The following is a 27,181-nucleotide window of genomic DNA, read 5'->3' on the forward strand; positions in this document are numbered from 1 at the left end:
AATGTAGCTATACCACTGGCTCCCACTAATTGACTGGATTTGGCTAATTACCCTCGAATATTTTCTTAATGCGTATGCTACAGAAAAACTATTGAATCTTTTTCAGTTATTTCTTCTGTTATGTTTAGACAACATATTAAAGCATGCGCAGTGAATAGGTTCATGGAGCTAGGAAACAGTATGCCTGCCCGGAGTATGAGGTCGTGAGCAGCAGTCTAATCTTGGTTGTGCACACAAACAAGTAAATCATCTGCTCGTTACATAAAAATCCCATGCTGATTATGATAAGCAAACTCTATCACAGAGAAAACTCCATGTCTGGCTTATTGATACTTACTGTCTGCTAATGACAATATGCAATGCACAACTTCAATCACTGGCCACATGCAATTAATACCTATCAGGCTTAGAAGCCCCAAACAAAGAGCCAGCCAAGCGGCTTAAATCATGAAATAATAATAAATTACACTGTTTAATCTATTAGTCACATGATCACAATGGGTCTGGGTATTGAGACAGGTATCCGGGTACTACTCAATACCCACCCATGCCAGTCTTAGTAGTCAGTGTATATTACAATAATTGGTATTTCAATTTTTTAGCTGTTTTGTTGTTTATAACAGATAGAGAAATTAATGTTTAGTCAAGTGGATTTTAAAAGTTTACTGGATCTCAACCAGTGCAGTTTTGAAAACATTTTTCACCGGTTTCTTGCTTAATTAATGAACATGGGTGTACAGTTACCCTAAAAGATGACTAGATGAAATATAAGGGTAGGGTAAAAGTACCTTACTTGTCCATGGGCTACTAGATCATTCTACTTACGTTTCAAACTGCAAATAAACCTGGATTTCATTTCATAACTGCTCAAAATGTAGCTAAAATGTAAATTTCATAATGATGATAAAATAGAATCTTTCTTTGCTATCTATAATTTCTCAATAAATACTCCACTAAACATTTACCTAAAATACCACGTATTCTTTCATAACTATGAAATCATAAAACATAACATAAAAATCAGGGCAACTGAAAATTAGTCAAGACAAGTTACTTTCTAAAGTCACTTGCCCTAAAGTAAATGGCTTTTCAGAAAAATGTTGAAACCCTGTATATGTTTTCTACCCAATATACTGGTTCTCAGAAACATTATTACAATACGTATCATTATAAAAGCAATGCCATACAGCCATTGTGATACATGATCAACAAACATGTTCATTGTCATCACCCAGTTCTTGTTTATTTGTGGGTTTTATGACAACATTTTGACAGTGGAGAATGCTTTTGTAGAACCTTTTGGCAAGACTAACAAACAAGACAAAATGACCAGGTAATACGAGCTGGGCAATAACAAATGTTCCACACAAAACCTCACTTCTGCTTAGCTGACCTTGCAAACTGCACCACAATGGGTTTGCCATTAAGAATGTAACCATTTGTTTGTTCCAAGGCTGGAATGGCCTTGTCTTCACTTGGGAAAGTGACAAAGGCCTGACCTTTCATCTTACCTTCCTTCATGAGACGCACATCAAATATATTTAAGTCTTGTTCATTTGTCACATCAATAAACCGACCATATATGAACCTCAAATCGTTATCAGTTACTTGTTTAGCAAGGTTTTTCAAATACAGCCGACAACTTGGCTCCCCTCTTTCATACCTCCTGAAGACAGATAGTTCTTTGAGTTCTGACATTGGTAACCTGCCTCTGTCTAGCTCCTCCTGGGAAACAAACCCATGTCTAACCCAGTCATCTTCTTCAGGAGGGGCACTGTCCTCAACCTCCTTCTGGACAGGCTCCATCCTCCCAAAGCCTCCTGTCTCTTCGTCTTGCAACACGTGTGAAGTTGGCTCTGTGGTGTCCACCCCAGCAACACCTGCTTCCTCCTGAGCTGTGCTAGACACTAATGAAGGAAGCTTCAACTGGATCTTCTTCTGGGCAGGCTTGTCTTGTACCTGTTCAAAGACTTCTGATGGTTTTATGATCTGCTCAGGGGGAACAGAACCTTGAGCTGTCGCCTCTACAAGGGGTTGTATCATAAGTCGGGCTTTCTTGTGACTTCTCTTTCGCTTCCTTGCATAAATCTGATCAGGGACATGGACATCTAAAGACTTTTCTTCACCTCCACTCTCTATTTCTGATTCTGAGGTTGATGATTTTGCAGAAATATCAGCTGCTGACTTTTCTTCACATTGATGTTTCAAATCTGCAGGGATAGGTGGCGTAATAGTGAGAGCACCAAAAGGGCTGGGGATGTTCATCTTGTTCATGAGATGCAGCACTTGAACATAAAACTTAGGATAGGATGCTAACGCATTAGCAATGTTAGTTAGGATGGAAACTGTGGGTGGCGGGTACATGTAGTGTAGTCGTGGATTGCGAGGATAGTTGATGCTCCATTTGTGGTAAACATCATCAAAAGAAGGAGGAACAATGGCCTCTTTCTTTTTCATATCATTGTCCGCTAGTTTCTCTTTTGTCCAAGGCTGATCTGTCTTTACTCTGTCTGGGGCAAGGCTCTCTTTAGCAAATTCTGCTTTTAGTCTTGATCCTAAGACATCTAGCTGATGCAGTCTTGTAAGAGCTTTGGCAGCTTGGGCCTGGTCAGTGAATCCAGCAAATGCTGCATGCTTCATAGGACCTGTAGTACCCATAAGCTGCACACTGACAGCACCGAAGTGACGCAACAGGTCATCTTTATCTGCTGGAGTGAGGTCTGATGGCAGATGTCTAATCAGTAATGTACTTGAAACCATTGTCTGGAAGGAGAAAATACAAAGAAGTCACTCACGACTGATTCTGTTACTACATGAAATACAACATCACTAATGAGCAAATAGGTCAGAACTGAGATGACCAATATATCTGTTTTTCATCAAATCTATGCAAAGTGCCATGAAGAAAATCAGACTTGTTTCAGCGATAACTTATAAAAGAAAATCATCTTTGAGTTGGCCCATCTTACTTTTGTCCATTTTGAAGAATCGATTATCTAAAAATCTGTTTTTAGGTTTTTTCTCAAATTCTTTTCGTTCATTTCACATCAGTAGGTGTACAGAGAGTTCTATTTTGACATAATAGCATTCAGTGTACAATACAATACAACTAGATATTTGTATAGTGCCGATACCCAGTTAGTTCAACTGCTCAAGGGCGCTTTGTTTTTTCCCTCGATCACTAGATGTCCATCACACCAGCACATAGTATTTTCAATCTCAACTCCGCGGGGATTATACAACTCTTGCAGCCTACTAGGTGCACTGACTTAATGTGGCTTTCCCATCCTTACGAGGTACTCATTGGATGGATTGGGATACACAGTCACAGTACTTTGTCCGTGTTTCTTGCACGTTGCTGTACCCGCAACTAGGTGTTTGCATGTATTTGTATGGCCACCAGCTGGTCATCTACTACTGGATTCGTGGGTTCTTTTAAGTGCACAGGGTTGTGTACTGTACACTAGTGTATGGCATATAAAAAGAAGCGCTCCTAGAATAGACATGACAAATGTATGTTCATGTTATAATACCTTGCAAGGGTTTGCAATTCGAATGAAATTTAGGCATGGCGTTGTTTTAGATGCAATAATTCTTTCAACTTTGCACACATCCTTGACAACATTAACAAAACAATCAATGGACAGTTCATTCTGTTTCATACTTGAAATATGAATACATTTGTTGGTTAGCAGGATGATGTGTGTTACCAGTAGTATTAATAAAGAAAGTATTAGGAGAGTCTTGATGACGAGTGATGAATTTATGATTGTTGACGACTACATTGTACCTATGGAACAAACTATGGATGGGGATGTAAGCTGTTTTTTGCCAGTTTGGCAGGTGAATAATTTTGTTCTGCCTTCGAATTCAAATTTTCCTAAGCCACCATTTTGGTTTGAGAATGAAACGACCTCATCCAGCGATTGCTGCGATTGCAAGTGACTGAAAGCTAGCGCTCTGTTGTCTGGTGAATTGCTGTACATCGCTTGCAATCGATTGGTTCTTCGCAACGTACTCGAGGTCTAAAAGTGTTGAGTTTAGAGAGAGATTTTGAGTACCTACATGATGAGAAAGAAGAGTATTTTTCCAAGATTTGGGAATGTTTAAAATGTCTTTGTTGTACTCTAAAATTGTACCTTTGATGCAGTAAATCTGTTTTACATCACTAAATGATAGAACACCATTTTCACCCCATATATCTCATACAGTGTGGATACCTTTTTTAAACCAACCTCCCATCAGGAGATTACTATTTCTTGATTGATAATTCAACCACAAAGGTTCAGTCAAGATTTCTTCTGGTTGACAAATATTTATTTAATGTTGTTGATCTAAAACGCCTGTTAACATCAAATGACCATGGGACCTTAGTAATATCACGTACCTATAGATATCTTCGTCAAACAAACTGATAGCGCTCCGATCCAAGGTCGATAACTCTCATTCTTTCACCGGAAGCGGTGCAAATTGGAAAATGGCGCTTCCCATGAATTGTAAGGAAAGTGAATTACTTAATTTGTTCAGGTTATCTGTCTTTTAGTAAAGCAAATTATTTTCATTAGCATTATTCTGAAATTACTGATAGAAAGCATCATGTTACAGGAAGTATTCCTTCTTCATTTTTTTATCACTTACTATTTTCACAACGTAAAGAGGTTGGACGAATAAGACATGCTTAGAAAAGAACGTTGTTTTACAGGAACTGAAATGGATGAATCCTGATGTTTCTTGCTGACAGGAACTACACCATGGAGACCCCCGGTGACAATACAGCTGTAATTCGGATGAAACGAGAGTTTGATGCCTTTGTGTCAGCCAGTAGGAGACGACAAATAGAAGGGAGCTTCAATCTCAACCAAGCTGAAAATGACGATACAAACGCATCCTCATCACCTGTCGTGTCAATGAGAAATCTCCTAGGTCAGTCAGCCCTCAGAATATAATCTGAAATGTGTATTCATTCACCCATCAAAAAACATTGGCAATAGGCCCCTAGCCATGGCTGCTGGGGTTGAGAGTTTTGGTCCTGTCTGCACCGTAGCAGGAATATTAACCGTACTTTGTGGATTGGAATCACAGATTTCATTCAGTGGCTTACCTTTATAATACAGCACAACAAAATTTAAGGACATATCATAATACTGTTTTACGTAATTGCAGGTGATTTTGTTCAAAAGCATGTTCTGGAAACAGTGCTCTATGACTGTCTGCACCGTAGCAGGAATATTAACCGTACTTTGTGGATTGGAATCACAGATTTCATTCAGTGGCTTACCTTTCTTATATAGCACCACACAATTTAAGGACACGTCATAATACTGTTTTACGTAATTGCAGGTGATTTTGTTCAAAAGCACGTTCTGGAAACAGTGCTCTATTACGCGAGTGCGTATAAGCTCCGCTGACTGATATTTCATCTCTACCACCCATGTCATTACAGAAACCCAATGATGTTGTGAGTTTCCAGTAGTATTTCCCGGCGGATGCGCAATTTTTCACAATCACCAGTTTTAAATATTTTTTCCTTTTTAACTAATATGCTCATATGTCTTTGTATTAAGAGGTGCTGAGGTGTTATATTTTGTGTATTTATATATTTTGTATTTTTGTATTAAGCAAGAATGACTTACATTGGTCACATTTGCCATATTTTATTATTCGCAGTTTTGGTTAATAAAAATAATTTAAATATATTTTATATTTCGGTTTCAAACGTTACTATTTGGATCAAATGAATTATAAATGTAAACTAATATACATATATATCTTTATCATTCAGTAATTTGCACTATTACAAGGAAATGGAGTTTATTCGTAATTATTATGCGAAGTGGTAAAAATGCATTACTCTGGATACGTCAGCCATTTTCATCCCGGTTTGGTCAGCGTATTCTATTTATTTGAATTATTCCAAGGGTTAGGGTAAGGGACCTAATCCAATATAGTAGGTAGATGCATGAGTACCAATTGTTTTCCTTTTCCATTTTTTATTTGAAAATCAGCCTCCAGCAACTTTCACCTCTAGATCTAAATATTTTCAATAATGATTCGAAGTCTAACTTGCCCTCGTGCCGTCACCAAACATGCCCCTATCTCACTCATTCTTTAGCGTGATCCACATTATCCTTACTGTGTTCCCTTCAACACTTTTCTGTCACGAAAGCACACAATGATTTTTATACAAGCATGTCATTCATGCATGCACTGTGAAATCAATGTCTGATGCCTGACGTCAACAACCGTTTTCAGTTCGAACCAAACCGGCTCATTCCACAGAACATGGTATCTTGTAGATTACGGAATAGGACAATCGTGCCAAATGATATCGGGACCATTCGGCAACCGTCAGTAGATTGAAAGCACAAGGCACCAAGTCTACACGTAACCTTTGTAATTGTCGGCAACCAATTTGATCCTTTCAGTTCATTTCCGTCCATTCATTTCCGTGACTTCACAGGAATGACTAGCTAATTTTGCACATTGTGCAACAATGTGGACGTAACTCAAGTCGGCTGTCAGGCTAACAATCCGAAGGTCGCAGGTTCGCGTCCGACAGGTTCTCACAAACTGGTTGCCTGTCTCACTGACATGTGACCTACAGCTGAGAAAGTCCTCACGAGAAATTGTGGTGCTGAATTCTAAAGGTGCTCCCATTCAGTTTTGATGATGTGATTGTCAGTTGAATGTTAACCTTGTAAGCCCCAAGTAATGCATTATGTTGCTGTCAGTTAACCCTGTATCTCTTAGGTGTTACTGTCATTTGAATGTACAAGTGATGCTTGTTGTTGCTGTTGTAGACAAGGAGAAGGAGGAGAAACTGCTGAAAGCTGAGATGATTGCGGCCAAAAGTATGATTGTCAAACTGGAAACTGAAGTAAACACACTTCGGACATCTAACAAGAGGGCGCGTATTGAATTTGAGAAGGACATTGGCAACTTGACAAATGACAGACAGGTGTTGTAAATAGACATACACTTTGGTTACTGCTTTCAGAATGATCATGAATTTAGTTTTGTCTGTGCCAAAGATAATGATTTTATTTCAGTGGTTAAATTAATATTTTATTAGGAACCAAGTGAGATTACTGTGGCTATTCACCACAGCTGCATTGTGAAGACTCAACTGTACCACACAATTACCTCAGGACATCTGACTTTTGTGTGCACTCACCAACAACATCTGACAGCAATGTTACCCTTGCACATGGTACAGATTCAGACCTGTGTACTAAATTGGAAAAGATGGCCCCGGTTTTCTGTACCAGTTTATTTTTCCTCTGCAAAGACATTATGAATCTTATCCTATCTCACAGAGTGTACTCTCTTTCTTTTGGCTGAATGTTGAGTGGAAACAAACTGGAAACAAAGTGTCTCTCGAACCCTTTGCCCGAACATACTGCCCTCATTCCTGGACAGCCTGGTGGCCTCCTGAGAAGAATGCAGCACACTCTCTGGCTGGTCATGTGACTCCCTCTATTATTTTAGTTTCGATTCAAATGATAGTAGAGCACTTGAAATCCCTTGAACTTCCCTTTGTTTGAAGAGAATGTCAATTCACACTTACCTACAAGTAGCCTCCCTTTATGGTTTGGTGCCCTTATCGGTCACATGCTAGTCACTTTCTCCTCCATCGCTCGTGGGAACGGTAGTGGAGGCACTTGGAGTCCCTATGTGTCGCATCTCCGTTGTCCAAGGTTTTGCTCTATACGGCTTTTGGTCTGTATATATTACTATTATGTCTTAAAATCATTACTAAATTGTGTCCTTGTGTTGCATTCATGAAATCATGTTTCCGTTGTAGGTACCGCTTGTTTGTAACTGACCTGCATTTATTATGTCCTTCATGCACTAATATTTGTTCTGCCAGTGTTCATTGTAAACATGGTGAGAATTGATCTGAAACAGAACTTAATATGTATTTATTTTCTAACCATAGATGTGGGAAGGACAAGGTTAGAAGGGACTCTCAAGTCAGGTCTGGATAAACTGGTCAATGCGCTAATAACCATGTGCTAGTAATTGTATATTTCCAGTGAATCGCTGAGCATATCTGGTTTCTGGTTAACCAGAGGAAACATCCAGGTCTAGAGGGCATCTTCTGAGGTAAAATTGTCATAGTGGAAGGAACAGTGCATCTACTACTGCATCCCAGATGAAGAAACAGAGATCTACCGCATTGCAGAGGACGAAACAGAGATATACTGCATCAAAGAGGAAGAGCACATTCAGATCTGTAGCTGCAACAACGGGATGAGTGCATCACTTTACAGAGGACCTTCTATTGACACAAAAATCTGGTACCAGAGATGGTTGCAACCACAACTCTTCGCAGACACTATGGAGATCAGAACTTACTTAGACTGAAGAGATCTTAGCGCACTCAGATTTATCGTGAGGAGATGATTTTCTGAGGGATTCATGCATGGAGCATTCGCATAAGTATTCGCCCATGAATACAGACAGACATGGCTCATCAGATGGGATTGAAGATGAGTCTCCACCAACAAGGTACCAGTCAACATCAAAGTAGCTTTGTCTCAGCTGCCAGAAGTCACTGCTGATAGCAGAGCGTCATAGCGACTGTCTTCGAGTTGATCTACATGAAGAAGATGGTGTCAACCATGCAAGAATGACATAACCTTTGAAGTCTTCAAAAATATTTTATGACGCTATTTTGAGAACTATTACTACAGTCAACCTTCATCAACGTTTAGGAAGTGTGAAAGCCTCATCATAACAACTGTATAAGATGTCGACCACATTATCTTCAGTAAAGACTAAGAAATAGAAGAACACAGATACAACTGCCAGGGGGACAGTCTACTTACGTCAATATTAAGTGGCAATGTTTTTCATGCGCTTGGTTATCTATGCACGTGTTCACTCTTGTAACTCGGGAACACACCTAACAGCGAGGTGACGAACAAGTCCAAGAGTTGACAAAGAAATGAACGATTGCACAAGATTTCACAAAGATCATTTGGCTGCAACACGATGACTTCACATATCTGGAATCTCATTGGTACACAAGAGACTATGCCCAGAGCAGAATGCGGTCACAGTTCACATGACAGGAAATTGTCTACAGATGTATGCAGCCCTTCCAACATGGAAAGACTTCATTTATAGTCCAGATAGCAGTCTACAGCATCATTGCATTGCCTTCACAGGTCATAGAGGTCTTCCCATGAGACCAGATTGAATGTTATGTATCTGGAGGCTTGCAGCAACAGACTGTTTCTGCCATGACAGCCAGCCATAAACAGACTTCATATTGATGGCAGTGGGTTCTTAACATAGAGAGATAGCGATTTGAAGATAAAGAATGACATATTTTCACTGCTTATCATGAAGATTCTGGTAACAACATCTTCATTCAAGATGAAGCTTGTACCTGTTTGGTATTACCTCACCTATGCAACTGTTTGCATGAATATTCAGCTGATTGAAGTCCTCAGCAACAAGTGTGGTATAAACAAAAAGGTATAGTATTATTGGATGATCATTGATGAAGTCAGAGTTGGATCTGAAGCAAGTTCTGCATTCCTGGGAATAAGGTTCATGACAACACAGAAACGTTTTGTCATCCCCAAGGATCGTTGGGTCAAGATTCAAGATTTATCTCCAGCTATGCTCTCACTGTTATCACTACAAACTTGGCAAAGTCCTCTCTGTCTACTCACCTCAGCTCAGGATTTGACCCACAGGGGAAATCCGAAGTTAAAATTGTACCTGTTGTGGTGGTCTCACAATTTTTGGAGGAACGTATGTGACAGAGCCAGCCTCTAAGACTCATCTTACATAGGTGCGTAACTACAGGGATGAGGAGCCCACCTTGACAACAGAGTTTGCAGTGGGAAAATGGACAAGCCAAGAACCACTTCTTCACATCAATCAGTTGGCTATAATCAATGCCTTACTGCACTGGTCAAGTCTGCTGAAGACTTAGTCTCGGTTGATGAAATCGTGTTTACAGTGTAGATTATGGCTGTCAGCGGTTGACCCTCTCTTAGTTTCTCTGGCGTGTAATCCCTTATGTTCTTCCACTATTTGCTGTGAATTTTGCAGAAATTTATCTGTTTCAGAATTTATTGTATAAATTTGTTCTTTTCACAGGCATGTGAGGGACTGGCAACATTGATTTTCATTAGTCAGCGGGTGATTTAGCTTCGGGTAACTGCTGAATTTCTTTCCAGTTACCAGTCAGGCGTGTCTACGGGGTTATGCCTGGGTTCAGCGAGTTGTTCACTAGACCACAGAAGAATGCTTCATCGGGATCGGGGCCGTTGCAGCCTAAGAAGTCTAGATCACAATCGTCATCGAAAACGAAGTCGTCTGCAACTAAGTTGTCGCAGAATCAACATTCTTTGACGAAGAAGTCCTTCGGTGACGAGATCTGTCCTCTAAAGGGGCAATATATCTGCAATGATCCGCTGTTGATGCTATACTTCGAGCATAGACAACTCCGTCAGACATCGTAGACTTCATCACAGCCTTGGTCATCGCAGTACGAGTCAACCGCCACTGCATTCAACACTGCTGTTTGATGCAGATGCCTTCATGCAACATGAGCTTGAAAAGGTCATGTTGAAGACGAAAGAAGACTACAATCTTCAACTTTGTCGACTGCTGCTCCTAGATTGGCCACGACTACATCGTCACCGCATGGGCGAATGTACTCACGTGGGTGACTACACTCGCGTGATTGAGGATTGACTCACAGGTCTACTCGTCAACAGAGAGGATCTTCAGCTCTCGCCCCAACTCGTTGATGTTGGTTGTCAGCACTTGTCGTCCCCTTCAGACCTGGACTCACATAAAAAGGATTGTTGGCGTCCATCGAATACGTCTCACTCACGAAAGGATGAAGCCCTGGTCTCGGACTCGGATGTCACACAGTGAATCACAAATAGTCTCACTATCCAAGGACTCCAACGAACCCAACACTTATAGGATGGAGAAGGAAGGAATGCTTTGACGTTTCTGCCGATAGTTCCGATATGTACAATTTCTGAGAAGTTATCTACGGCATTCAAGTCAGCAACCAAATTTCAACAACAACTTTTGCCACCTTTCAATTCTCATCGCTCCCCTCTTCACCATGTGGAGCCCCCCATCTGAGCACCAGATGTAGACGAGGCATACAAGATCATCAGCAGTCCCTGCAACAGATCATACAAGATAGACGACAAGTGACTTGCTCAGATGGACACCTCTACAAGATGCACTTTCTTCGGATGGGCTCGATGTAGAGCTGTCAACGAGACTCTCATCTCAAGTTCAGCAATCCTGCGAACGAGGAAGAGTGAATAATCCTGTCAAGTTACGTCATTCAGAAGAAGAATCAGCAGTTTACGTCCGAACACCTCGTCTCAACTACTGTGGGACTTAATCTACTTCCTCGACAAGATTGAAGAGGTAGCAAGGATGATCGCCCAAGACTTCAGAGAAGTCATGATGATCAAGTCCATCGACACCCTTACAACAGTGCTCAAGCAGACAAATCAATGTTAAACTAACAAGTCCAAGCCCTTCAGAGTGCAGAGAGCGAGAGGTAAGAAGTTTAATACCAGAGCGTCCAGGAGGTAAACATTGAATATCGGGGTTGGAACGACTTGAATTTTCCACCCTCAGCCATTCCCATACAACCATCTTCAGTGGGTGAATGTCTTCAACTCTACTGGAAAAAGTGGGGAATTCTCAACGAAAATACATCACGAAGAGTCTTCGAGATGACTGCAACATACCACTGCAAACTACACCTCCGATCAGAAGAGATGAGGTGGAAATATTCCGACACATCTACCTTGAAGACAGTTTGCTACATCAGCTTCAAGCAGTGGAAGTTTTTTTACACTTTACTCATCTAGACACGTGCTTGCCAAACAGCATGGTTACGGACAAATTCACTAACAGTTCCCCGAAGGCGGTGACTTCACTCACCCAATTTATCACGTGACTTGTGGAAGCCAGACACTCCGAGGAGTATAATGGTGGAAAGTCCATGCGCACATCTTGAACAGACTAGCATGAGTGATTATGAGCCTGTACTTGTAATGAAAACACTTGCACATGAAGAGGCATCGCAACTAGTCTTGATTACAATATTTTGACATTTAGTTGCATCAGACACTAGCAGAACGGTAGTTATTTTGGATATCATCATGTTCCTGTCAATGAAGCCTTTTGTAGAAGACAAGTTTGACTGGATGTGATTCCCCCCAGTAAATACATGAAGTCAAAACCTTGGCGTCAACACTGGCTCTACATGGAAACTGCTCAATCTTATTGATTATTGCCTCTGGAAGTCAGATGCAGTGTTTGCCAACCACTACTTGAGAGACATCGCCATCCAAGACGTCTCGGCATTCACCATATTGGGTCAGCTAACAGTTCCACAAAGTTGATGAGTAGAAATCTCAGCCTTTATTATGTTGACTTGTTGATAACCCATGCTCCGAGGAGCAAATGGTTGAGAGTCTCAGGGTATGTCCAAGACTGGGTCATCAAGAGTGATTAAGACCCTGTACTTGCAAGGAAGATACTTGGATATGAAGAAGGGTCGCAACTAAATGATGAGGACATCATGAAGAAAGAGTTGCTACAGATAACTAGTTCAAAGAAGAAACTAGAATATCTAAAATCCACACAAATGCAAGAGTGAGTCAGGATAAAGAAAAATATGTAATTCTCTGAATAAACTTGATGTTATACTTATCATGACTCAGCATGTTAAGCCCTCCCAACCTCACTCATGGTACTTATGATTTCACTGCAATTCCAGGTGTTGGGCTAATTTTGGAGAGAGTAACAAGCATGCTTGGTCATGTGATTGTCGGACAACTTGTGGTGAGTGTACTTTTACGTCCTCTTCAGAGGGAACTACAAGGGATTTCAAGTGTTCCACTATCATTCAAATACAGGAAGAGGCAAGAATTATAATCATAAGTATGAACTATCAATTGTATTCAGAAAGTCACATTTTCCATAGCTTGATTGTTTGTGCAGGTATTTTCATGTCATTTGCGAATGTATTTCATGAATACTGTTGAATATGGTAACCTTTAACATGATGGGGATAGGACATTCAGTGGCACGGAGAAGTAAAGTTTGCATGGACTGTAAGAAGACTTTCTACATTGTGTATGGAAGCCTGCACACATAGTGCATAAACTGCTGGGTCCTTTGCAATTGAAGAATAGAGGAGGAAGTTCAGGTACAGTCTATGCACCCTGTTATACATTGAAAGCTTTGTTAATAGTATAGAAGAATTAGGCTGTACTTGAGGAGGAAGATCAGGTGCAGTCTATGCATCATGTTAAATGCTGAGAGCTTTGCTAATAGTATAGAAGAATTAGGCTGTACTTGAGAAGTTCCAGCCTCTCCAGCATCATTTGACACCTTGATTCCATCGACTACGAACCCATAGAAGAGAACTTTTAGTGCATCACATGTAAGACCTTCTTCCTGGTAGCTCTTGATACTGCTGCTTGTATGTCAGAACTCCATGCAGTGGACGTCAGTCGAATATGTTTCAAGAGGACGAAGAATGGCAAATTCTTTTTCTGGGTCTCCTGTTGGACTTCATAATGAAGAACCAAGAGCCATTACAAGCAGATAGACTTTTTACCTTATCTTGAGACTTTTTACCTTATCATGCTCTTCAGAGCGCTGAAGATCTGCTTTGCTGCATTACATGACCATTGTAAGTTGATAAAACGCCTATTGATCCCCTTTCTACAACCATATTCATTGAAGTCCCCTATACAGCGCTAGCCTTCTGGATGCGGTCTACCATCCTGCAAGCCTGCATGTTCACCACACTTCACTTTCCAGCTTCGTCACACCATCTTGAGACTGGTCCCTTAGCATCAGCAATGAATCTTCACAGCAACTGTTCCCTGATATCTGTTATGGACTAATGCCTACCGCCCAGTTTGAGACTATTGCTTTAAGATAGGAATGACTAGAGTCACATGACCAACCAGAGGTCGTGCTGCATGCGGCTCAGGAGGCTACCAGGCTGTCCAGGAACTAGAGCAGTGGTGTGTGTGTTGGGGAAAAGTGTTCAAGAGCGACTATAAACATTGTTCATGGTTTGTTTCCACTCAACAGTCAATTCTAAGAAAGAGAATATCGTACATGAGATAGGATAAGTATTATAAATTACAATTTTAGCTGAAATGTTCAATTTGCATCAGTTTCATGCATGGTGGTGTTGTCAGGATGTAACTTAGGCTCTGACATGGTCTGTGAAAGTGACTGTGACCTGACATTGTTGTAGATCTACAGTGTGATGCTTTACTAATGAAGCCTTCAGTGAGTGTGTTGATGATGTTGCAGCGGGAGTCAGAGAAACTTGAGGAGCTGAAATCCCGCTTGCAGTATCTTGCTGACAGAGAAAAGTCTGCTCGGGACGAGCTGCAGGAGCTGCGCCGAGACTCGGAAGTGAGGGCGGCAGCTGCAGAAGAGAAGCAGCTCGCTCTACACAAGGACAAGCTGCAGCTGGAGGAAGATTTACAACAGGTAAAGATGAGGGGAGATTTACAGCAGGTAAAGATGAGGGGAGATTTACAACAGGTAAAGATGGGGGAAGATTTACAACAGGTAAAGATGGGGGAAGATTTACAAAAGGGAAAGATGGGGGAAGATTTACAAGAGGTAGGGTCTATTGGTAGAAGTAGAAAGATCTACAAGAGGTAGATGGTGTTTTGGAAGATGGAGGAAGGTCAACAAAAGGTAGGGGATATGGTAGGAACGACAGGATCTACAAGAGGTAGGGTGTGTTGGTAGATGGGGGAAGATCTACAAGAGGTAGGGTGTATTGGTAGATGAGGGAAGATCTACAAGAGGTAGAGTGTATTGGTAGATGGGGGAAGATCTACAAGAGTAAGGGTGTATTGGTAGATGGGGGAAGATCTACAAGAGGTAGGGTGTATTGTAGATAGGGGAAGATCTACAAGAGGTAGGGGTATGGTAGAAGGGGGAGATTTATAAGCATGATAAGAGATAGGGGGTGAATTGGTGGATGTTGGAAGATCTACAAGAGGTAGGGTGTATTGACTGATGAAGGAAGATCTACAAGATTTAGGGGTGTATTGGTAGATTGGGAAGATCTACAAGAGATATGGCGTATGGTAGGTAGGGGAAGATCTACAAAAGGTAGGGTGTATTGGTAGATAGGGGAAGGTCTACAAGAGGTATAGGGTATGGCAAATGGGGAACATCTACATGAGGAAGGCTGTGTATTGGTAGATTGGGTAAGACCTACAAGTGTTATTGGTGTATTAGTAGATAGGAAGGATCTACAGGAGGTAGTGTGTATTTGTAGATAGGGGAAGGTCTACAAGAGGTAGGGGGTATTGTAGATGAGGGAATTAGTGTATGAAGTAGATGGTATGGCAAATGGGGGAAGATCTACTAAAGGTAGGGGACATGGAACTGCAACAGGAAGGGAGTATGTTGGTTCTTAAAGGGGGAAGAACTACAGTAGGTGGATGGGGTGTGTGGTCAATTGTAAACTGTACGAATTGTGTTCCTTTAATTGTGTTCCTGCATCTGTCCATCTGCAGGCAAATGAGCAATCATGGGAGAAGATTACAGAGCTGAGAAACCAGTCCATGAGGACTCAGATGGAACTCCAGATCTGTCAGACAGAGTTGGAGGAGACCAAGGCACAACTCAAGCTGCAGCTGAAGTAGGTTGTTGCCATGGTAATGGTTGCTATAATAACTACAGTTGATTCTAGATCATCAGGGAGAGAAGCGAAGTACCAGTAAGGGTTCTCAGGTCTAAGGCTGGACTTCTTGCATGGATGGTAGGTGTTAGGAGTGTCTACCAGTCGTGATAATATTGGAATATTGCTGTGAGTGGTGAACAAATTCATTTACCTCATGGTTTTAAAGGTAATGCGTACGCAGTAGTTCTTGTGAGCAGTTGTGATAGTTGTCTTATGCTGAAAGGTCCTTTGGTCCAGCTGACTTAGTCATGCTGGGCAGACATGTCAGCCACTTGACATGATGGGCAACCATGTTAGCCTCTTGACATGATGGGCAAACATGTCAACCTCTTGACATGATGGGCAAATGTGTCAACGACTCCACTGTGACCTTTTTGTAATTTCAGACGATCAGCCGAGACTACTGCCCACCTTAAGGAGCTTGAAGATTTCCGTCTACGAGCTGTACAGGCTGAACAGAAAATAAAGGTATGTGTGTCACATACTGCAGATTGTCTACATCTCTTGCTTAATGTAGAGTGGTCACAGACATACTTCAGATTGTCTACATCTGTAGCTGAATGTAGAGTGGTCACAGACATACTTCAGATTGTCTATCTGTGGCTGAATGTAGAGTGGTCACAGACATATTTGAGATTGTCTGTATCTGTGGCTGAATGTAGAGTGGTCACAGACATACTTCAGATTGTCTATATCTGTTGCTGAATGTAGAGTGGTCACAGACATACTTCAGATTGTCTGTGTCTGATGCTGAATGTAGAGTGGTCACAGACATACTTCAGATTGTCTGAATCTGTGGCTGAATGTAGAGTGTTCACAGACATACTTCAGATTGTCTGTATCTGGCTGAATGTAGAGTGGTCACAGACATACTTCAGATTGTCTATATCTGTTACTGAATGTAGAGTGGTCACAGACATACTTCAGATTGTCTGTATCTGTGGCTGAATGTAGAGTGTTCACAGACATACTTCAGATTGTCTATCTGTGGCTGAATGTAGAGTGGTCACAGACATATTTGAGATTGTCTGTATCTGTGGCTGAATGTAGAGTGGTCACAGACATACTTCAGATTGTCTGTATCTGGCTGAATGTAGAGTGGTCACAGACATACTTCAGATTGTCTATATCTGTTACTGAATGTAGAGTGGTCACAGATATACTTCAGATTGTCTGTATCTGTGGCTGAATGTAGAGTGGTCACGGACATACTTCAGATTGTCTGTATCTGTGGCTGAATGTAGAGTGGTCACAGACATACATCAGATTGTCTGTATCTGTTGCTGAATGTAGAGTGGTCACAGACATACATCAGATTGTCTGTATCTGTTGTTGAATGTAGAGTGGTCACAGACATACTTCAGATTGTCTGTATCTGTTGCTGAATGTAGAGTGTGTATTGATCAAGATTCCCTCGTATAGAAACATCCATCTAATAATTTTGTCCCTTGGGCATTTTCATAGTATACATAATATGTTTTATCCAACAAATACCAATTATGTTTGGCGGTTTTCATGAGGAATGAAATAAGAAAATCATGAAATAAGAGCAACTGAGAGAAATTAATTATTTGCTATTGAGAGAGTAGTACCTTGTGTATTAGCTTGTACTGCTGTGTGAGGGGTAGTAGTATATGGTTTGTGTTGTGAGAACTACCAGGGTTGTCTACGATAACTCCAGGACCTGGAAGACCAAGAGCGTCTGCACCAGGAAGATGTCACCATCACTCGGGCACTTAGGACTCAGCTGGAGACACTCCCCAACTTGGAGAGGGAGCTGGACAAGCTGAAAGAGGAAAACAAGTACTACAAGTAAGTACTGCATGACGACCCGTGCAGATTCTGGGTAGATTAGGTCTTCAGCAGCCCATGCTTGTCACAAAGAGAGACTTTGCTTATCGGAAGAGGTGACTAATGGTATCGGGTGGTCAGACTCTCTGACACATGTCATCAGTTCCCTGTTGTGCAGATCGATGCTCCTGCTGGTGATCGCAGGATTGTCAGGTACAGATTCGATTATTTACAGACTGCAGCCATATAGCTCAAATATTGGTGAGTGTGGCCTAAAACTGAACAAACTCACTACAGTATGACCACCTGTTGTCGAAAAGTTAGACAGTTGTTGTGGGGACAGCTGTCATGGAGACACTTGTCTTGGGGATATGATGACATTTGCTATAGGGACATTTCCCATAGGAACACTTTTTCAGTGGGGGTGACAGTAAATTGAGTATGTATCATGGGGAGAGTTGTATAGGGCAATTGTTATGGGTACAAAAGTTGTGATGTTTGTTAATGATGTTGTTAGGGTTTGCTTAATAAGTTCAAACAATGTCTGAATATCATAAGTGTAAGTGTCTGTTGGTCAGGGAGACAGAGAAGAACACTCTGCTGATGGAGGAGCAGATTGAGGGTCTGACCAAGAAATTGCAGCGGGCTGAGAACAGGATGGCCGACTACACCCAGCTACAGTTGGACAATGAGGTGGGTCATAGTCATGGCAAACCCTGTATGAGGAAATGGTCCTCCATGCAACAATAAATGTAACAATTATCTTTCTGCACATAGTTGTGTAAGAATGTTTTCACATGTACAAGCTTGGAAAATCTCATCTAATTGCCAGATCTAACAACTCTTGGAAATATGCCACTATGAGTGACTGAGCATTGATACTTTACTACTTGAACAGAGTTTAAAGATCAACCTTGAGAGATGGCAGGGGAAGTCAGCAGCTGGACTCGGGAACCCTCTGTGAGTCATACACCAGATACCTACAACACACTGTTTCGTTCACAGACAGAGACAGCTCCATCTGCTTTATTCACAGACCTAGACAGCCCTATCTACTTCATTCACAGACACACACATTCTGTCTGTTTCATAAAGACACACAGTCCTAACTGTTTCATACAGACACAGACAGCCCTATCTGCTTTATTCACAGACACAGACAGCCCTATCTGCTTTATTTACAGACACAGACAGCCCTATCTGCTTTATTCACAGACACAGACAACCCTATCTACTTCATTCACAGACACACACATCCTGTCTGTTTCATAAAGACACACAGTCCTAACTGTTTCATGCAGACACAGACAGTCCTATGTGCTTCATACACAGACACAGGGTGACAAGTGGTTGAAATGGATGAGTATTCCCTTGTAGTAGGTGATTCCACTGAATGTGTTTGTGTTGACAGGTCTCCCACAGAGCTGTCCCTCCAGGTAGCGGAGCTGCAGAGTGCCCAGATGCTGGCGTCCGACGAGTATAGCAAACTACAGTCCAGGTGAGTTGCAGGGACGTTTGTTCACCCACTTACATGCAGAGTACATTTAGTGTGTGTCCCAAATATTGGTTTGAACTAGGGCTGCAACAATTACACTATGTGCTGAATATGACATGTATTACAAACATTGGGTAACAAATACCAATAATATTTGATGCACCATATGGAACCCTCATCATAGCTGTTAATTTGTCATAGTAGTAACCAGTGATCTGACATGAAACTCACATTTGGTATGACATAGACTAATAGTTACAGTTCACAGTACCATGTGCAACCATTGCAAACTGACATGACTTGCCCCACTGCAAGGTTGTTACCTATTCCATTCTTGCATATCTCACTTTGAAAAATGACATAAGGGCTCAAGTAAAACATGCTCTATTAAGAAGTGTAAATATTCATTCATATTCTGTTTTGGTGGCCACAAATAACGATGAAGGGCTATGGTTCAATTTGCCGAGTGAGTGAGTGTATCATAACAGCCTTAGTTTAAGCAGTGACTTTTGATAGATGACATATGTGGTAGCATAACAAATATCATTATACAATGATTACATAGCTGATATGAAAACACTTACCAGAGGACAGTTATGAATGAAATGTGTGACAACTTGCACCATCTTACCTGATGTATTAGAGCTGACCCAAAGTTTGAACCCTGGTTGCTTGCTGCTGTCATGTCATACATTGATGTATTAGAGTTGACTGGAGTATGAGCCCCGGCTGTGTTGTGCTCACATGTCATACATTGATGTATTGGAGTTGACTGGAGTATGAGCCCCGGCTGTGTTGTGCTCACATGTCATACATTGATGTATTGGAGTTGACTGGAGTATGAGCCCCGACTGTGTTGTACTCTCATGTCATACATTGATGTATTAGAGTTGACTGGAGTATGAGCCCCGGCTGTGTTGTGCTCACATGTCATATATTGATGTATTAGAGTTGACTGGAGTATGAGCCCCGGCTGTGTTGTGCTCACATGTCATACATTGATGTATTAGAGTTGACTGGAGTATGAGCCCCGGCTATGTTGTGCTCACATGTCATTCATTGATGTATTGGAGTTGACTGGAGTATGAGCCCCGACTGTGTTGTGCTCACATGTCATACATTGATGTATTGGAGTTGACTGGAGTATGAGCCCCGGCTGTGTTGTGCTCACATGTCATGCATTGATGTATTGGAGTTGACTGGAGTATGAGCCCCGACTGTGTTGTGCTCACATGTCATATATTGATGTATTGGAGTTGACTGGAGTATGAGCCCCGGCTGTGTTGTGCTCACATGTCATACATTGATGTATTGGAGTTGACTGGAGTATGAGCCCCGGCTGTGTTGTGCTGACATGTCATACATTGATGTATTGGAGTTGACTGGAGTATGATCCCCGACTGTGTTGTGCTCACATGTCATACATTGATGTATTAGAGTTGACTGGAGTATGAGCCCCGGCTGTGTTGTGGTCACATGTCATACATTGATGTATTAGAGTTGACTGGAGTATGAGCCCCGACTGTGTTGTGCTCTCATGTCATACATTGATGTATTAGAGTTGACTGGAGTATGAGCCCCGGCTGTGTTGTGCTCACATGTCATACATTGATGTATTAGAGTTGACTGGAATATGAGCCCCGGCTATGTTGTGCTCACATGTCATACATTGATGTATTGGAGGTGACCCAGAGTATGAGCCCCGACTGTGTTGTGCTCACATGTCATACATTGATGTATTGGAGTTGACTGGAGTATGAGCCCCGACTGTGTTGTGCTCACATGTCATACATTGATGTATTGGAGGTGACCCAGAGTATGAGCCCCGGCTGTGTTGTGCTCACATGTCATACATTGATGTATTGGAGGTGACCCAGAGTATGAGCCCCGGCTGTGTTGTGCTCACATGTCATACATTGATGTATTAGAGTTGACTGGAATATGAGCCCCGGCTATGTTGTGCTCACATGTCATACATTGATGTATTGGAGGTGACCCAGAGTATGAGCCCCGACTGTGTTGTGCTCACATGTCATACATTGATGTATTGGAGTTGACTGGAGTATGAGCCCCGGCTGTGTTGTGCTCACATGTCATACATTGATGTATTGGAGGTGACCCAGAGTATGATCCCCGACTGTGTTGTGCTCACATGTCATACATTGATGTATTGGAGGTGACCCAGAGTATGAGCCCCGGCTGTGTTGTGCTCACATGTCATACATTGATGTATTGGAGGTGACCCAGAGTATGAGCCCCGGCTGTATGGTGCAATCCTTTCATACACTGAATCTACCATCATATTGCAATTTGACTCGCATTACAATTTTATGAAGTATAACTTACAGTGTAGTGCTGAATCTTTGTAAGCCAAGATTCTCAATGATTTAATTGTCTTAAAAAAATAGTATTGACTCACTTTGTAGTTTTGACTCACATGGATTCTATTGACGCACATTGCTGTACTGACTGATATTGTTGTTTTCACTGATGTTACGGTATAGATTTTTGTTGCAGTATTGACTCGTATTAAAGCAGACTTGTACATGTCTACTGTGTGTTGTTACATAGCAAGTATGGACGGTTATTGCAGTCATATTGTGTAAACTCAATGTAAAGCAGCACACAAGCTCCAGCACAGGGGAGATCGAAAGATGTGAATTACATCTACATTCAAATCGGCCTTTTAGACATTGTTTCAATGTTTATTTATGCAAGTCTGTTGTTGTACAGGTTTAACTCCCTTCAGGCTGAACTGAGGGAAATGAATAGCAAGTATCAGACTTTAGTACAGGAGGTGAGTGTTGGGAAGACCGGGTCGCAACATCAGCAGGATCTCATAAAGAGGCTCCAGCGGAAACTGTTGTTGGTCAGCAAGGTAAGAGTTACAAGAGTGTTAGCTTAAAGTGATATAATCAGACAGAATGCAAACACAGCTATCACATCAGCACTGTTCATGTGCAAATCATCTCTCCATGTGAAAATCTATTCATAATTAGGTGCTCCTATTTATAAGATATGTTATATTAGGGATTACACTTTCTTGTAAAGTACAGATCATAGTACTTTTTGTCGGGTTGAGTCCCATTCAGTATTTTAACCCACACCCTTGGAGTCATGCACCTGATCACCAGCACATAACGTCACCTAACTTGCTCAACACACTCCTATTCGTAAGTTGATATTAATCACATGCATAAATTATTAACGTTTAGTCTCATGACTTCAAATGTTATGCCTGTGTTTTTTGTTCCATAGAACCTTTGTACACAACTATTCTGTATTTCGTTGAGTCTGTTGATAGACTGAGCCGAATGTTATTTGTTTTTGCCAGGAACGAGAGGGCTACAAACGAATCCTGGATTCGTATGAAAGTGAAGTGACAGTAAATGTTGGTGCACTGCAGGCGAGCCGTGTACAACAGCTGGAACAACTCCTACAGGACTACCGTGTTCAGACAGAGTCTCTGGAGGCAGAGCTGGGACGGACTGCCCATGAAGTGTCACAGACCAAGTCCAAGTGTCTAGAGGTGGGTGCTGATGTCATAGGGGTCATTTGTGAGTGGACTGTTGACATCCCATTCCACAAGCAGTCTTTGTGCTATGATTATGTCTGAAATGAGAAGAACTGTGATTGTCAAATGTTGAAGAATGGGGGATGTGGATGTGTTTGCACTGTGAATCTGTAGCAGAATAGAGTGTGATTGTGCATTTGTGCTTGGACTAAAGGATGGGGCTTGTGTCTGTGGTTTTGCACTTCACCTCTGTTAAAGAATGGGGCATGTGTCTAAGCTTTCACCATGACTGTGTTAATAAATGGGCATGTGCCTGTGTTTACATTGTGACTCTAAATGAATCTATTTCAACTATCACTACATAACACCATGGATTGAAGTTTTGGGATGATTTTATCATTATTTCTGCCCCTGACAGCTGGAGACACTGACCACTGATAAAGGGGAGAAGGCAGAACAGTCAACAAAGAGTGACCAGAGAATGATTCAGGAACTGAAGTAAGTCTAGCTGTTTGTTCAGGGAAGTGGAAGAGGTGCCAAGTTTTTGAGTCTATTTATATACATGAACAAGGATGAGTTGTTTAGATGTGTGCCATTGTACACTCCATTGTGCCTTGACAACATGGATTGTATGTCATTGTGCCTTGAAAATCAAACTCTGTGTGTTCAGTCATTCGGTGTCAACAGTTACTTCACCACATAAGAGCATTTGATATCTTTCTCTTATATATTGCATCATATCATCTCAGTTTCTTGATGCATTGTTTGTAAATTGTTTGCTGTTTCTCTGCAGAGAGAGAATCATTGAGCTGGAGTTGGAGCTGGAGAAGAAGAACAAACAGGTCAACCTCCTGGAGGCACGGATAGAACAGAGGAACCTGCAGGTGAGCATTGGAGAGTCTCTTAAAGTGCCAAGCAGGGTATATGGTGTATATAGCTTTAGTTATGAGAGGTTATTTTGGCCAGTCAATTCAATCTACGAAATTTGACCAAGTCATATCATCTGATTGCTTACTTAAATTCAACAAATGATACAAATCATTGGCTTGAACTTGTGTCGATCTTGGTAGAGCATTGGTGTGATACAGTTGGGGGTAGTACTGTCAGCATCAAGTGCGCTGTGTATTTTCAGGGCGATTATGATCCGTCCAAGACAAAAGTGGTCCACTTCACTATGAACCCTGCTGAGTTAGCTCAGAGACAAAGAGAAGAGGAGGTGAAAAGGTTGCATGACGAAAATGACAAACTGAAACAGAGGCTGAAATTGCTGGAGGAGTCTGGAGGATCGGTGGATGACCTGACTCTGAAGGTGGAGAAGAAACTGCTAGAACCAGATGCTGAGAAGGAGGTGGAAGGTATGAGTGACTGTGTGAGGTGGAGGATGGTGATGGATAGACTATGGTGATGGATAGTTGGTGTCAGGTGGTATATTGTGTCTGATAGTCTATGGTGATGGATAGTTGGTGTCAGGTGGAGGATTGTGTCTGATAGTCTATGGTGATGGATAGTTGGTGTCAGGTGGTATATTGTGTCTGATAGACTATGGTGATGGATGGTTGGTGTGAGGTGTTGGATGGTGTTGGATAGTCTATGGTATTGGATGGTTGTGTCAAGTAGAGGATGGTGTTGTGTAGTCTATGGAATTAGATAGCTGGTGTCAGGTGGAGGATTGTGTCTGATAGTCTGTGGTGATGGATAGTTGGTGTGAAATGGAGGATGGTGTCAGATAGTCTATGGTGATGGATAGTCAGTGTGAAGTGGAAGATGGTGTTGGATAGTCTCTGGTGATGGATAGTTGGTGTCAGGTGGAGGATGGTGTTGGATAGTCTATGGTGATGGATAGTTGGTGTCAGGTGGAGGATGGTGCTGGATAGTCTATGGTGATGGATGGTTGGTGTCAGGTGGAGGATGGTGTTGGATAGTCTATGGTGATGGATAGTTGGTGTCAGGTGGAGGATGGTGCTGGATAGTCTATGGTGATGGATGGTTGGTGTCAGGTGGAGGATGGTGTTGGATAGTCTATGGTGATAGATGGTTGGTGTCAGGTGGAGGATGGCTTTTAATCTATGATGTTGGATAGTTGGTGTCAGGTGGAGGATAGTGTCGGATAGTCTCTGGTGATGGATGGTTGGTGTCAGGTGGAGGATGGTGTTGGATAGTCTATGGTAATGGATGGTTGGTGTGAAGTGGAAGATGGTGCCGGATAGTCGTTATTATTAGATGTTTGGTGTCAGGTGGAGGATGGTTTTTAATCTGTGATGTTGGATAGTTGGTGTCAGTGAGGATGGTGTTGGATGGTGTTGATCTGTGGTGTTTCATGGTGGATATCAGGTGGAGGATGGTGTCAGATAGTCTGTGGTGTTGGACAGTTGGTGTGAAGTGGAAGATGGTGTTGGATAGCTGGTTTCAGGTGGTGGGTGGATTGTGTCGGATGCTTGATGGGGTTGGGTTGTGGATTGTGTTTGATAGTAAATGATGTCAAATAGTGCACTGCGACAAATGGTGGATTCTGTCAGAAGTGGGAAATATCAGATGGGAGATTGTCAGATAGTGTATTGTGTCAAAGGAGGCATTGTGTCACATAGTGTATTGTGTCAGGTGAAGCATTCTGTGAGACTAAGGAAATGTTAGATAGAGTATTCTTCCAGATGGGAACTATGGCATATTATTGGGAGGTCAAGATGTTTCATGTGATGATTTCAATCTCCTGTCCCTCAGAGCTGAAGAGCCAGCTGACCCGGGAAGAGCTACGCAATAAGCGACTTATGGAGGCATTCAAAAAGACAAGTCAGGAGTTCCGAGAGGTGTGCTACCAGCTGACAGGCTACAAGATTGACATCCCTTGTGCCAGTCAGTACCGACTGACAAACATGTATGCTGACTCCCCACAAGACTACCTGTTGTTTGCTGTGAGTAGAGGGCAGCTCGGGGGGCACCTGTTGCTGCTGTGTTGTTCATGTTTATAAATGTGTACAAGGAACATGTCTGTATCATGTGGGGACAGGTGAGTGAATACAATGTAGCATAGGGACTGTAAGGTAGCTTAGTATTATACAATATGTGTATTCTGTCAGTGTTCTTCAGCTTCTTTGGATAATATGCATCAAATCGGTGTAAATATTTATATTTGGGGAATGAGCAGTAAGTACATTAGTAAACAATGTAGTATTAGTAAACAGTGTTGTAGTTATTGTGATTTCTGTAGGTATGTAATAAGAAGATAATACTGGTAATATGGTACTAAGACCAGACTGTCGACATTAACACGAAGACATCTCCTCCACAGCATAGCTCCTCTGGTGAGACACAGATGCTTCAAACAACTTTCTCCGAGACAGTGCAGGATCTCATTGACCTTTACCTTGCAAAACAGGACAGTATCCCAGCATTCCTCAGTAGTGTCACGCTACAGTTGTTTAGTTGCCGAACCATGTGTGCAGATTGAGTGTACCTCTAAAGTGAGGGTTTTATCATCAAGGTGTGCACCTCTCAAGTGAGGGTTTTTTTTGTCAAGGTGTGCACCTCTCAAGTGAGGATTTTAATGTCAAGTGACAGCTGGTGACAGAGATTCCACTCCTTCCTTTGAACACTGATGATGATGATGATGATGATGATGATGATGATGATAATGATGTCACCTGTGGATTGTAGTACACAGTGATTGCTGCTGCTGCTGGAATCATGTACTGATGTAATTCTAACACAGCAGATACCAAGTCAGCTGAGGGTTGATGATTCACAAACTGTGTGAGTGTCTGGAAGGTGACTTACTGCTTGTAGGTTATCAGCATATGTGATCACTGGACATGGAGACATGGATGGAGATGTGCACAGGGTATGCTGCCTTTGTAACCACTGGAAATGACAGTTGTTATTGTGTACAGGAACTGTTGAAACTTGTATGTTGTTTTTTTAGGAAGGTAATAAAGATCATATATGTAATATGTCATCATTCTTTTCAAGCATTTTGAAAACCTGGCAGATTATTGAGGTCCAGATGACGGTTTACACTCAAAACCTTGCAGATTGTTGAGGTCCAGATGACGGTTTACACTCAAAACCTTGCAGATTGTTGAGGTCCAGATGACGGTTTACACTCAAAACCTTGCAGATTATTGAGGTCCAGATGACGGTTTACACTCAAAACCTTGCAGATTGTTGAGGTCCAGATGACAGTTTATAGAGAACCAGGTAGATTATTGAGGTCCAGATGATGGTTTACACTGAAAACCTAGCATTATATTGAGGTCCATATGATGGTTTACACTGAAAACCTGGCATTATATTGAGGTCCAGAAGACGGTTTACATTCAAAACCTTGCAGATTGTTGAGGTCCAGATGACTGTTTACAGAGAACCAGGTAGATTACTGTGGTCAAGATTATGATTTATACCTGGCAGATTATTGTGGTCCAGATCATCATTTACAATGAGACAGAGATTATTGATATACCAATGTTTTAAAAGCATCTAATCTCAGTCTTCTGCATTTCCTGAAGTTGAATTACTCGTGTCTGTTTGTTTTATCTTATAGTTAGGAAAGTAGGTGACCAAGATGTGTGGAGTGGCAAGTTGCTGTGTGGAGTAGCCTCCCTTGGGTATACTAGGATCCTGGGAATCCTTGGCCCTAATCTTTGTT

The 27,181-nt window shown here is 41.8% G+C and overlaps 2 protein-coding genes across 3 annotated transcripts; one reads left to right on the top strand and one right to left on the bottom strand.

Moving 5' to 3' along the window:
* Positions 1-461: 461 nt before the first annotated feature.
* On the bottom strand, positions 462-4,456 carry LOC137285332 (RNA-binding region-containing protein 3-like). The gene is made up of 2 exons (XM_067817696.1): positions 4,388-4,456; positions 462-2,763 (listed from the first exon to the last, which is right to left on the bottom strand). The coding sequence occupies exon 2, from the start codon at positions 2,758-2,760 to the stop codon at positions 1,375-1,377; it is 1,386 nt and encodes a 461-aa protein (XP_067673797.1). The 5' UTR covers positions 2,761-2,763; positions 4,388-4,456; the 3' UTR covers positions 462-1,374.
* LOC137285331 (mitotic spindle assembly checkpoint protein MAD1-like) lies at positions 4,433-26,484 on the top strand. Of its 2 annotated transcripts, none has more exons than XM_067817695.1 (17): positions 4,433-4,496; positions 4,742-4,923; positions 6,801-6,958; positions 14,347-14,529; positions 15,576-15,700; positions 16,129-16,210; positions 17,424-17,554; positions 18,112-18,226; positions 18,432-18,493; positions 18,945-19,031; positions 21,762-21,906; positions 22,363-22,557; positions 22,961-23,040; positions 23,336-23,426; positions 23,675-23,897; positions 25,261-25,451; positions 25,829-26,484. In XM_067817695.1, exons 2-17 carry the CDS (start codon positions 4,752-4,754, stop codon positions 25,985-25,987), a joined length of 2,199 nt encoding a protein of 732 aa, XP_067673796.1. In that variant the 5' UTR covers positions 4,433-4,496; positions 4,742-4,751; the 3' UTR covers positions 25,988-26,484. The 2 variants fall into 2 exon arrangements, with proteins under 2 accessions (XP_067673796.1, XP_067673795.1); XM_067817694.1 differs by having other exon boundaries at positions 4,437-4,496; positions 4,703-4,923.
* Positions 26,485-27,181: the final 697 nt, after the last annotated feature.

This window comes from Haliotis asinina, chromosome 5 (assembly GCF_037392515.1).
Source record: "Haliotis asinina isolate JCU_RB_2024 chromosome 5, JCU_Hal_asi_v2, whole genome shotgun sequence".
In the NCBI taxonomy this organism is placed as follows: Eukaryota; Metazoa; Mollusca; class Gastropoda; order Lepetellida; family Haliotidae; genus Haliotis; species Haliotis asinina.